General features: G+C 43.4%; 1 protein-coding gene across 3 annotated transcripts in view; it reads left to right on the forward strand.

Moving 5' to 3' along the window:
* Positions 1–12,384, forward strand: part of dclk1a (doublecortin-like kinase 1a) — a 52,812-nt gene that overhangs the window by 13,388 nt on the left and 27,040 nt on the right. For all 3 annotated transcript variants that reach the window (XM_062405978.1, XM_062405981.1, XM_062405980.1), the window contains exons 4-5: positions 7,924–8,023; positions 10,894–11,001. In XM_062405978.1, coding sequence (XP_062261962.1) covers positions 7,924–8,023; positions 10,894–11,001 — 208 coding nt within the window. The remainder of the gene's footprint in view (positions 1–7,923; positions 8,024–10,893; positions 11,002–12,384) is intronic.

Consider the following 12,384-nt stretch of genomic DNA (forward strand, 5'->3'; position numbering starts at 1 on the left):
GATTGAAATGTGACTCTTGGCCTGTGGGGTCTAATTAAAGTTATTTGTGGTAATCGTGCTGTTGGGCCACAGTCCAGAGGCTGAACACCAGACACTGGAGCCGACGGTGAGGACAAAGGGTCGTAAAACTTTTGGAGGGAAAACATTCTCCAGCAGGCCTGAGAATCTCCCCCTGGTGGTTGGGAAATGTCCTGAAGAGCCTTCAGGACCCCCGCTGAGTTCCAAGCCCCGCCCACTGAGGTCCAACTCTGACACTCAATTGGCTTAAAGCCAGCATCATCCTATGACCAGCACCTCAAGGAGGCAGAACCTCTCAGGTAGAATAAAACCACTGAGACATCAATGCTCGCTGCCATTTTCCCTGCTCTGAAGACGTCAACAGACCCCTCCGGGTCTTTCCAGATGATTTAGTTGCTAAAGGGGGCAACCAGAGTTATTTTCTTTCATTTCTTTCATTTTCTTTTATCTTAAGTCTGATCTTACTTTGATAGAGACTATTTTTGTTTTTAACTTGAAAAGGCCGTGCACAGGAACTCACTCGCTCGCTGGCCGAGCTCAGAGACTTTCTTTCCAAATCCACAGCTGCGTCAACCGCTGCTCATCCCTGCAGAAGAGACGAAGCCGAATTCGTTCCAAGAGCAAGAGACTTCGCTCTTTTCGGCCCAGCGCTGACCTCCGTTGTAACCACGAGACCCATCGGAGCACCGCTTAAGAGGCCAGGACACTGATTTGTTTTCCAGGAATCCGCCCGTTCGCACGCATCCTGAAGTTTAACGACAGATTCACTGGACTTCCGGGAAATCCGCGCCCCACGCGCAAGCAACCCCGCGGAGGTCACAGTAAGAGGCTTTATTGTCTGGGCAGAGACTAGTTTAAATACTTAGCGTGTCATTTGTTTGATTGTATGTTTGTTTGTAGATCGCTGATCTGTTTTTAGCCGTGCTACACGGCGGGCCGAGACGACACATCCGGTTCCTTTGTTTACTGTGTTTTTGAGAAGAGCGCTTCCTTCTTGCTTGTTACCGTCAGAGAGATTGTGCGGAGATTTACATCTGTTAAAAGATAAATCTCACGTAACTGGACTGCCTGCTTTGCTAGTAGTTGTCTCTGACGATGTTTCCTGATCTCTCTCTCTCTCTCTCTCTCTCTCTCTCTCTCTCTCTCTCTCTCTCTCTCCTCCTAAACCTGTTTTTACACACGTCCCGACCTACATTTATACATTTCATGTTACATGGAGAAATCTAGATTTAACGAGCATTTATACATCTCGACGCCATTCGGCGCCAAAACCACGAGATAAGAAATCTCTTCGTCTTAAAGATCCCCTTTGTTAAGGTCAGTGACCGGCAGCCATTTTGCTTTTCGCAACGTGGCTTCACTAAGGTAACCTCCATCTTGAAAGTACATGAATGTAACATCACCTTGAATTCGGCCAGAGGACGTCACCACGTCATTACGCCATAGCCACTCCCCTTTCTCTTTCTTACACACACACACACACACACACACACACACAGACAGGCAGACACACACGACCACACACACACACAGATACTCCGTATTACATGTGTGACAATTGTGATAAGTGCTGCTGCTGTTACCATCTTTGAAATATTGGAGTTTGTTAAATGAAGAATCATTGAAATAACATTAACTTTATTTCCCCTTTTTAATAAATACTTTTGTAATTAAAGTATTTGTATTTCTGTGATTATTTGTGCATATGTATGTGTATACAGCTGGATTACTATAGCCTGTGTTCGAACTTAAAACCCTTCATTGTTTATTATATAATCATTAATACTAAATATTGAGATTATTAATATAACCTATATCATTGAGACTGATATTTAAAGATTGAATTGTTGGTCCCTGTAACCAGGGTGGTGCCCCGCGACAATAAGCAATGATTACAGATTTGTATTATTCTTAATTGATAATTTTATTGTTTTCATTAATTATTTTAACTATTATTAATGGATAACCGTATCATTTCTAATTAAATGTGTTACTATTCTTAATTAATAGCTTTATCATTTTTTGATTATTTTTAAGAAATAATTGTTATTTTAATAATCATATTTCATGATTATTAATAATTAGCCAACGTCAATTCTACTCCTACTATTGCACAACATAAATGGTGCCCCGTGTGAGGGTATATAACTCCAGCTGTATCATAATACTGTGTACAATGATCCAGATTCATTGTCAAAGAAAGAATTTTTTTTTTAATTTCTAAATTCCCCTGCACCTTTGCAACACAGGTATACCCGTGCCTTGCGTATCTGTGATTGGCTGCAGAGTGTAATCGGTGGTTGTGTATTCGCGATGCACAATAATTATAAGTAATTTCCTAAAGAGAAACATAATTCGGAAATTTATTTCTCTCTGAAATTTTTATTTGTAATCCCTTTGCACCTGTGCCAAGCAGGTATACTATTGCCTTGTGTATCCGTTGTTGGATGCTTATTGCATATTAGTGGTTGTGTCATCTCAATGCACGATAATTATAATTAATTTTCTTAAGAGGAAAACAATTATGGAAATGTATTTCTCTTTGAATTTTCGTTATTCTTAATCCCCTTTGCTAAGCAGACGTTGTGTATCACTATGGTTGGTTGCTGACTACGTTTCAGTAGTTTAGTAATTTTTTTTTATTGGAGAATTTCTGCATGCTTTGAATTTCAAAGAGACTAACTAGATTTGAGAGACTAGTTACGAGTAGACTAGTTGTTAACCAACTAGGTCTAAAGGATTGAGCCATCGAGCTATCCTACATAGCGCTACTATATAGACACAGAGTGAGGCTCACCTGTGCATCTTGTGTAGTGTTTATTAAGTTTTATTCGCTTTAACCTAAGCAAGCTTGAGCAGCCCACCAGGTGCGATTCGCAATCAGAAGATGAGTAGCATGGACCACCCTGGGGCGAGGGCTCCCTCAAGGCCAGACGACCTGTCGGGGACAGTCGCCAGTCTGAAGAATTTTATAGTGATGCTATAATTAAGTTTTTATCCGCTTTTACCTAAGCAAGCTTGAGCAGCCCACCAGGTGCTTTCGCACTCAGAAGATGAGTAGCATGGACCACCCTGGGGCGAGGGCTCCCTCAAGGCCAGACGACCTGTCAGGGACAGTCGCCAGTCTGATCAATTTTTCCAAGTGATGAAGTGAGTTAGTTGAGGGATTATGATTTAAGTTAATGCGATCCAAGGATTGAAGAACTGACCATACACCTCAACAACACCACTGGTCCGAAATTGAGTTTATCCTATGTTCTGGGTCACCTGGCACTCCTCTGCAAACAGAGGGCCACGCGACAAGCCCAAGAACATGTTGATGCGCTCAGAGTCATGCTAGCAGCATGCCTGGCGGAGCAAGAACAAAAATCCCACAATCGGTTTAGATCTCATTATATGAATACCTCTCAACAGAGAAGTTATTTTTAGCCAATGGAAACCATATCAGTACCAGGAGTATAGATATGGTGACCGAAACCCAAAACATGGGATGCATTCTGGGACAGGAGTTAATGCGGAGAAGTGTGGCTGAAACAGAGAGACATTGTGCCACCTGTTCCTCCAAGCTCTCCTAAAAGACCAGACACTGATCCCCATGTGCAAAACTAAACAAAACTCCCTCTCCCCTCCACATCTGAAAAGGGGGGGAGAAATCCCAACTCCAAACAGAGAGACGACTCAAACCACTCACATCATCAATAGTTGCATGTCTTAGACCATCTGTCAGTAAATTGTATAACGTATGTTCAGGTAGTGAACCTTCTTAGACCTCGTTGAGTGAATCTTGAAGTTCTCTACCACTACGGTTGTGCAGCCCTCCCGGGTAAACTTGGCAATTTACTCTTGGCAGTGCAATTTCCTATATCGGTAGATCTGCAGAACCTAGGAGTAGGATTCATCCTTAATTTACCGATTAGCGAACAACCGAACGTGATTCGCCGTTCTAAATGTGGTGGTTTGACAAGATAACACATGTTTACCTCAGACACCAGCACATACTCAGAATTTCCTTCTGTTTCCTTTTCTTTCATTTCACTCTTCACCGAAATTCATTTGGTATTGTAACAATAACTGCTGATAAGCATTATGTGAAATTGAAAATGTGTGCCGTGTTTTAGAATATATGTTATTTAGCCTGTCTGCCCAGACAATTACCTCTCTCTGTTTAGACTCATGCCTCAAAGACAATTATGCCTCTCTGCCTCATAATGAACTAACTTTCACTGCTTCAACTCCACTCAAGGATTCCCTGTCATGGATTATAACTGGACTCTTGACCTACTTTGCCCTGGAAACCGGGGTCACAACCCAATCTCCAGACCAAAAGGGGGAATGTTGGGCCACAGTCCAGAGGCTGAACACCAGACACTGGAGCCGACGGTGAGGACAAAGGGTCGTAAAACTTTTGGAGGGAAAACATTCTCCAGCAGGCCTGAGAATCTCCCCCTGGTGGTTGGGAAATGTCCTGAAGAGCCTTCAGGACCCCCGCTGAGTTCCAAGCCCCGCCCACTGAGGTCCAACTCTGACACTCAATTGGCTTAAAGCCAGCATCATCCTATGACCAGCACCTCAAGGAGGCAGAACCTCTCAGGTAGAATAAAACCACTGAGACATCAATGCTCGCTGCCATTTTCCCTGCTCTGAAGACGTCAACAGACCCCTCCGGGTCTTTCCAGATGATTTAGTTGCTAAAGGGGGCAACCAGAGTTATTTTCTTTCATTTCTTTCATTTTCTTTTATCTTAAGTCTGATCTTACTTTGATAGAGACTATTTTTGTTTTTAACTTGAAAAGGCCGTGCACAGGAACTCACTCGCTCGCTGGCCGAGCTCAGAGACTTTCTTTCCAAATCCACAGCTGCGTCAACCGCTGCTCATCCCTGCAGAAGAGACGAAGCCGAATTCGTTCCAAGAGCAAGAGACTTCGCTCTTTTCGGCCCAGCGCTGACCTCCGTTGTAACCACGAGACCCATCGGAGCACCGCTTAAGAGGCCAGGACACTGATTTGTTTTCCAGGAATCCGCCCGTTCGCACGCATCCTGAAGTTTAACGACAGATTCACTGGACTTCCGGGAAATCCGCGCCCCACGCGCAAGCAACCCCGCGGAGGTCACAGTAAGAGGCTTTATTGTCTGGGCAGAGACTAGTTTAAATACTTAGCGTGTCATTTGTTTGATTGTATGTTTGTTTGTAGATCGCTGATCTGTTTTTAGCCGTGCTACACGGCGGGCCGAGACGACACATCCGGTTCCTTTGTTTACTGTGTTTTTGAGAAGAGCGCTTCCTTCTTGCTTGTTACCGTCAGAGAGATTGTGCGGAGATTTACATCTGTTAAAAGATAAATCTCACGTAACTGGACTGCCTGCTTTGCTAGTAGTTGTCTCTGACGATGTTTCCTGATCTCTCTCTCTCTCTCTCTCTCTCTCTCTCTCTCTCTCTCTCTCTCTCTCTCTCTCTCTCTCTCTCCTAAACCTGTTTTTACACACGTCCCGACCTACATTTATACATTTCATGTTACATGGAGAAATCTAGATTTAACGAGCATTTATACATCTCGACGCCATTCGGCGCCAAAACCACGAGATAAGAAATCTCTTCGTCTTAAAGATCCCCTTTGTTAAGGTCAGTGACCGGCAGCCATTTTGCTTTTCGCAACGTGGCTTCACTAAGGTAACCTCCATCTTGAAAGTACATGAATGTAACATCACCTTGAATTCGGCCAGAGGACGTCACCACGTCATTACGCCATAGCCACTCCCCTTTCTCTTTCTTACACACACACACACACACACACACACACACAGACAGGCAGACACACACGACCACACACACACACAGATACTCCGTATTACATGTGTGACAATTGTGATAAGTGCTGCTGCTGTTACCATCTTTGAAATATTGGAGTTTGTTAAATGAAGAATCATTGAAATAACATTAACTTTATTTCCCCTTTTTAATAAATACTTTTGTAATTAAAGTATTTGTATTTCTGTGATTATTTGTGCATATGTATGTGTATACAGCTGGATTACTATAGCCTGTGTTCGAACTTAAAACCCTTCATTGTTTATTATATAATCATTAATACTAAATATTGAGATTATTAATATAACCTATATCATTGAGACTGATATTTAAAGATTGAATTGTTGGTCCCTGTAACCAGGGTGGTGCCCCGCGACAATAAGCAATGATTACAGATTTGTATTATTCTTAATTGATAATTTTATTGTTTTCATTAATTATTTTAACTATTATTAATGGATAACCGTATCATTTCTAATTAAATGTGTTACTATTCTTAATTAATAGCTTTATCATTTTTTGATTATTTTTAAGAAATAATTGTTATTTTAATAATCATATTTCATGATTATTAATAATTAGCCAACGTCAATTCTACTCCTACTATTGCACAACAGTGCCGAGTGAGGATCAGATATGGAATCAGCTGCCAACTAAATCAAATAGAAATTAATGAATTTGTCATCATCAACACCTTATTGCTGAGACTTCTTGTTGGATAACATAATTAATAACATCTGTCTTGAGCTGACAAAATGAGCAGAATAGGAGCTTAGGTTTGGAATAATGAATTAATCAGGTACCTCCTGGCTAAATATGCACGATTCCGCAGACCCTGTTTCCAGAGGACCTTTCTTCTTCATTGATCCGGCTCCTGTTGTGTTGTGTTTAGTGACTCAGCGTTTTAATGTTTTTAACATAATGCCTGTCAGCGTGTCCCTGTACATTTGGCATTAGCGTCACAGCATGGAGTCCGTTGAAGAACCACAGTGACTCACAAGGACTTTGTCTCTGTGAGTCAGATAGCCTATAGAGTTAACCTCTCTCTGCCTCACACACTCTCTCTCTCTCTCTCTGGGTTGTTCATGTCTCCCTCTCTGCTCTTAGGTTTGTTTTCTTCGCCATTCATTACCATTCATGAGCTGTGGCGTTTCAGGGGAACAGACCCACCACTTGTTTCTCTAGACATCCGGTGAACTCACCGCAGCGCATTAGCAAATTAGTGAGTCAGCGAAGGTCTCGATGTGGTCGCTGATGGACTGATAAGAGCGGGAAAGACACGCACCTGCAGCTCAGGCACTTGTTTGGTTATTCACACGCACCAATGAGGACACATGCAAACATAAAACACACAAATAAGCACCCAGTATCTTCCTTATCTGTCTCCTGGGGCTCAGAGTGCAGTGGGACTCTTCACCTGAGTACCGGGAAGGTAGGTTCATATTTGTGACCACGTACAGACCTGAACACAGAATGCAGTTTATGTCCTGTCTGCATTCACAGCATCAGTCGCCTGGGATTAAGTAAACTAGACTTCTGATTGGAGAGTTGTCGTTCAAAGTCTCACTCCAGCAGGTTTTTTGGGCCCTTTATCTCTTCTTTGTTTCTCAAACTTACGTATTTTGTCATGAAAAAAATTCCCCTCTTGGCCTTAAAATGGCACCTTCCTTCCTCATTTCATGATTGGGACCCTGTCCCAGTCTACACACCCTCACATCTCACCTCCATCCACTGAGCCCCACACACAACTTTACAGGATTGGTTTCATAGGTTTGTGAAATCTCAAACCCTGGCTGTCAGAATCCACTTTGTCAGAAAAGCATTTTCTCCCTCCAGTGTTAATGTGGAATTACTTAGCCATGGCAATGACTCAGGTTTTCATCATATAAAATGCTCAAGGGGGGGGACACGGTAACATATTTTAAAACTTGCTTTTCCCTGGAGGGGGCCTTTAAATCTCTGTAGACAAAAGTGCCCCTGAACAAAGCATCCAGCCCCCGACAGTCGAACGCTGACATTGCTTTCTCCAGCTGCCAGAGGTTGAATGTGTGTGTCTGTGTAAATAATAACTGACGTCATCTACGTGTCTTTGTTGCCAGGTGTCATGTTTGCAGGACTTCTTCGGGGACGAGGACATTTTTGTTGCGTGTGGACCGGAGAAGTACCGCTACCAGGATGACCTGATGCTGGACGAAGGCGGTGAGACGACTCACATTTCATATTTGTCGGCCCCTCTTGGGTTCTTTACAGGGCCAATGGTGTAGCAATAGTATTTCTCTGTGTGTGTGTGTGTGTGTGTGTGTGTGTGTGTGTGTGTGTGTGTGTGGAGAGTTATGTAACTCATGCATTAGAAAAGTGACATTAAAGGCCACCTTGCTTGCCACAAAAGACATTGTGGATCTTGTTAAGACGTGCAGATCCGTACACACACTTGCAGATGTGCTGCAATAGAAGTGCAGCAAAAAAATCACATGTAAAGTAACAGATTGTGTTGCTTGTTTAAACCTGATTTTTGCAACTGATTAAACCCATTTCCAGCTCCTAGAGGAAATCACTTCAGCCGGTAATGTCTGTGGCCCCTTTTCCATTGGAAACATGACACCTGGGTGAATGTGCTAATTTGACATTAAGACAGCGAAGAGAGAGAGAGAGAGCACCTCAGTGTTCAATGACGTTAGACATGACACACCGAGGGGAAACAACAAAACTGATAGTGAGATTAGAGTCAATCAGTGTGTTTTTACCTGCATTTAAACGTACAGTTTTGATGTAAAACAGTTAAAGGATTTATCTACACGTTCACAGATCTATTCATGCATTTGTTATACATTTGAAAACACCCATTTCCAGATACTTTTACACATATAAAAAACCTGATTCCGTACACAAAATGAGATACTTTTACACAACTCTACACACACACACACACACCAATAATATCGCTACAATATTGGCCCCATTATTCTCTCCTTGTTGACACAAACATCTCCCCTCTTCACCCTGTCTGCCCCTTGTGAGCCTGCGCTCCCTGGTTCAGGTGGCCGAGCTCTGTGAAGACCGTGCAGCTCATTACGCTCCGTCGCCTCTCTGCTCCTCTGTCTTCACACCAAAGCCTTCCTCACATATTGTGTCTTTGTTCCTCTCCGTCTTTCCGCCACTGTCTGGATGTTGTTTGTCCTCACTTCACCCACCTGCGTTTCTGTCTCCCCCCGCCCCCCCCTTCTCCGTCTTAGCTGTCACAGCAGACTCCTGCCATTTAGCCCTCTCCTGCGTTCTCCTCCTCTTTTCTCTCTCCCTCTTTCTGTCTCCCACATGAATGACTGTGCCTTTTGTTCAAAGGTTGTTGTTTTTTTCAGTTCATTTGTTCCCCTTTTTGTTCATCCCACGGGCATCGCCGGTGCCCACCGCCTCCCTCCTTTCGTCTCACTTTCTCTCGTTTCCCTCTCCCTTACTCTCTGCCCCTTCACTCTCCTCACATTTGCAAAAAACTTTAATGGCTATTTGCTTCCATTAGCCGGATTCCCTTCGGTAGCGCTCCTCTCTCTGGATAAAGACCATAAAACAGCCTCCTCCACGCAACATGGCATTCAAAGATGTTTCCAGGACATCTGCACTTTCATTAGTTACTGATGATTGTCTCCGTAAGTGGTTGGTTGTCTATTGGAAAAGAGGGGGGTGCAGGCGGAGAGATACTTGGTTAACATGAGGGCGTAGAAGCTGAAGGGCCGAGCTTCTACTCACAGTTTTCAGGTGCTTTGACATATCTTAGAGTTAAACCCGGCCTTTGACTTTCTGGGACTCACCTTCACACTTGACTTTTCTGACATTTAGCTTTAATTTATATTAAGATTAAATGGCCTTGTCTGAGAATAACAAACCTTGATCTTAACCTAAGCCAAATCTTACATAAATGTCTTTAAATTGACTGATTTCTGTTATGTGGACTTGCTTTTTGTCCCCATAAGGAAAAACAAGTCCCCATTATGTGACCGTGCAAACAGCATCAACATGAGTAATACCTCGACCACACACACACACGCACACACATTATTTTTTCTTCGTCCTCTGGGACACGGAGCTCATTTTGACACCTCCTCATGCCTGATGTCCTGGAGCTCAGGGAACAGGAGGAACAGGAGGAACAGGAGGAACAGGAGGAACAGGAGGTAGAGACACACTGACAGAAAGGCAGAGCGGTGAACCAAGCGGAGAGACAGTCGCAGTCAGAGCTGCAGACAACTTTGCCTCCTCTCAGCATCACTATAATTATCGCCTCTGCCTCAGCTCTGGCACACTGTCATCATGTTAACATTCTGCATTGTACATTACTCACAGGGCCACAATGGCTGCCACACAAGCTCATAACACACACACACACACACACACACACACACACACATACACACAACTAGACAGACATGCCCCATGCCTACAAACACACACTCACACTCATATATGCAGCTAAAGAGAAATGCCAGACTGTGTATAATTTCTCCTTCCCGCTGGTGTAAAATAACAATGAGCTACAATGGGGTTTGGTTAATGAGCAGGAGAGGAGCAACGTTTTGGGGTTGAGGGAGGCAAGTAGGGTGTGTATGTGTGTGCGTGTGTGTCTGTGGGTGTGTGTACCATCACAAGTTAATGTATCAGGAGTGTGTGTCTGAAAAATGTCAGGGATCCGTCAGTCGTAGCTGTTGCTCTTGCAAAACCACAATAAATGTGTTTGGTTGTTGCAATCCTATAATAAAAAAGCCCAGGGGAGGTCAGAACTCATTTTTGCAGGCGACCTCCAGGTGAAGAACAATTACAGCTCTGTGGATACATTATTGGTTCAGTGTTTTCCAGGCTGGAGGTCAGAATCAATCAAAAATATTAAAACAATAGTTGGTTTGTAAACCATAAAATTTGAATGTCAGCGCAGCAGAATTGTCTTTCCAAATGCTAGGTCGTTATTGTGTTGTAACACAATGTCACTTCACAGTGTCACACACTTAATCTTCGTTCCTTCAGTACCTGTGTTTGGGTATTTACCAAAGCGTCTGTCTGTTTTGTCCATGTGCTGTTTGCAGAGTGTCGTATGATGAAGTCGGTGAACTACGGGAAGATGTCCGGCTCCCTGACCAGAAGCTCCCCCAGAACCGTCGTCCAAACCCGACGCAGCAAGTCTCCTGCATCCTGTAAGACAATTCAATTAAGTGTCTTCCTTTGTCTTCTCCCTCACCTCCAATCCCTCAAGGGAATTCTTCATGGTTTAGTTTTGCCTGAAAGATATTTACCCTGCGTGCTTAGCCGGATGCAGGGTATAGCTTTCATCCCTGTATGTGTATGTGTATGTGTACGTATATGTGTGTGAGTGTGTGTGTGTGTGTGTGTGTGTAGGTATCCCCAGATGATTAACTTTTATATCTGATCTGTTAAAGGTCAAGGACAAGGTCAACAACAATATGTTCATTTATCTCCACAGAAAAGAGTTAATCTGAGGCTTATATTGATCAAAAGATCAAGTGGTTATAAAGAAGCCAGAAAATGAAGTTATGACTAGTTCAAATATTTACTTTTCAAGGTAGTTCTGCGTCCTGTAGGACTAAAGAGACGACCCGAGGATTATAGATCGATTAATCATTTATGATCGAGTGGAAAGAATGATGTCAATGATGTGAATTCAGAAAATGATGTCATACAGTGTAGAAACGCTTTTGATTTTGCGACATTACTCATTACTCAATCAGTGTTGCAGACTCACATCGAAGGAAAACAGTGTGAATACACACTGCGATGAAATCAGAGCTCAGTGTGTGGAGCGTCTGGCAGTGTCAACTGTGTGTGTGTGTGTGTGTGTGTGTGTGTGTGTGTGTGTGTGTGTGTGTGTGTGTGTGTGTGTGTGAGAGAGCTGGGTGAGCTGTGTCTCTGAATATATGAACTCAAAATGAGAATGATTTCACGAGGGAACGGAGAAAAAGGCAAACAGAGAGGTAAAAAAAAAGCGAGCGAGGGAGCGGGAATGAAGATGAGAGGGAAAGAAGAGGGGGAGAGGTTGATGATGCATCTTGCAGCTCCCCACCGGCCGCCCTTCACCTGGTATACTAAAAAATACATTAAAATGGTCAGAGCTTGCTATTGGGGCGTCTGCATTGTTTATGGCTGATAATAAGAAAGCCAAAAATGTCTTTTGATGCAAGAATAAAAACTAGAAGAAGTGCCAACACCCAGCAGAGTGATAATTGGAAATAGCTGAACGCAGCGCTGTGTGTGGTGAACACCAGAGCGGCTGAGGACTTGGCGATCTGCTTCCGAGCTTCACCAAATATATCTGGTTGTCCTTTTGTTCCCTGATTGCACAGCTTGTGTTGTGGCTGCATGTAAACAAAAAAAAAAACGCCCAGTTATGCAACAGCACCCTCGACTGCTCCTTCTCACTATTACCGTTTCTGTGATTGAGGTGCCTGGAGAGAAGTTAAGGTTGGGGATGATTCGATTGGCTGATGCAACACACAGAAATTCCCCAGAAGGAAGCAAGTCCACCTGCAGCCGAGGTCCAAACGGACACACACAGACACACA

Source organism: Platichthys flesus, chromosome 15 (genome assembly GCF_949316205.1).
Source record: "Platichthys flesus chromosome 15, fPlaFle2.1, whole genome shotgun sequence".
NCBI lineage: Eukaryota > Metazoa > Chordata > Actinopteri > Pleuronectiformes > Pleuronectidae > Platichthys > Platichthys flesus.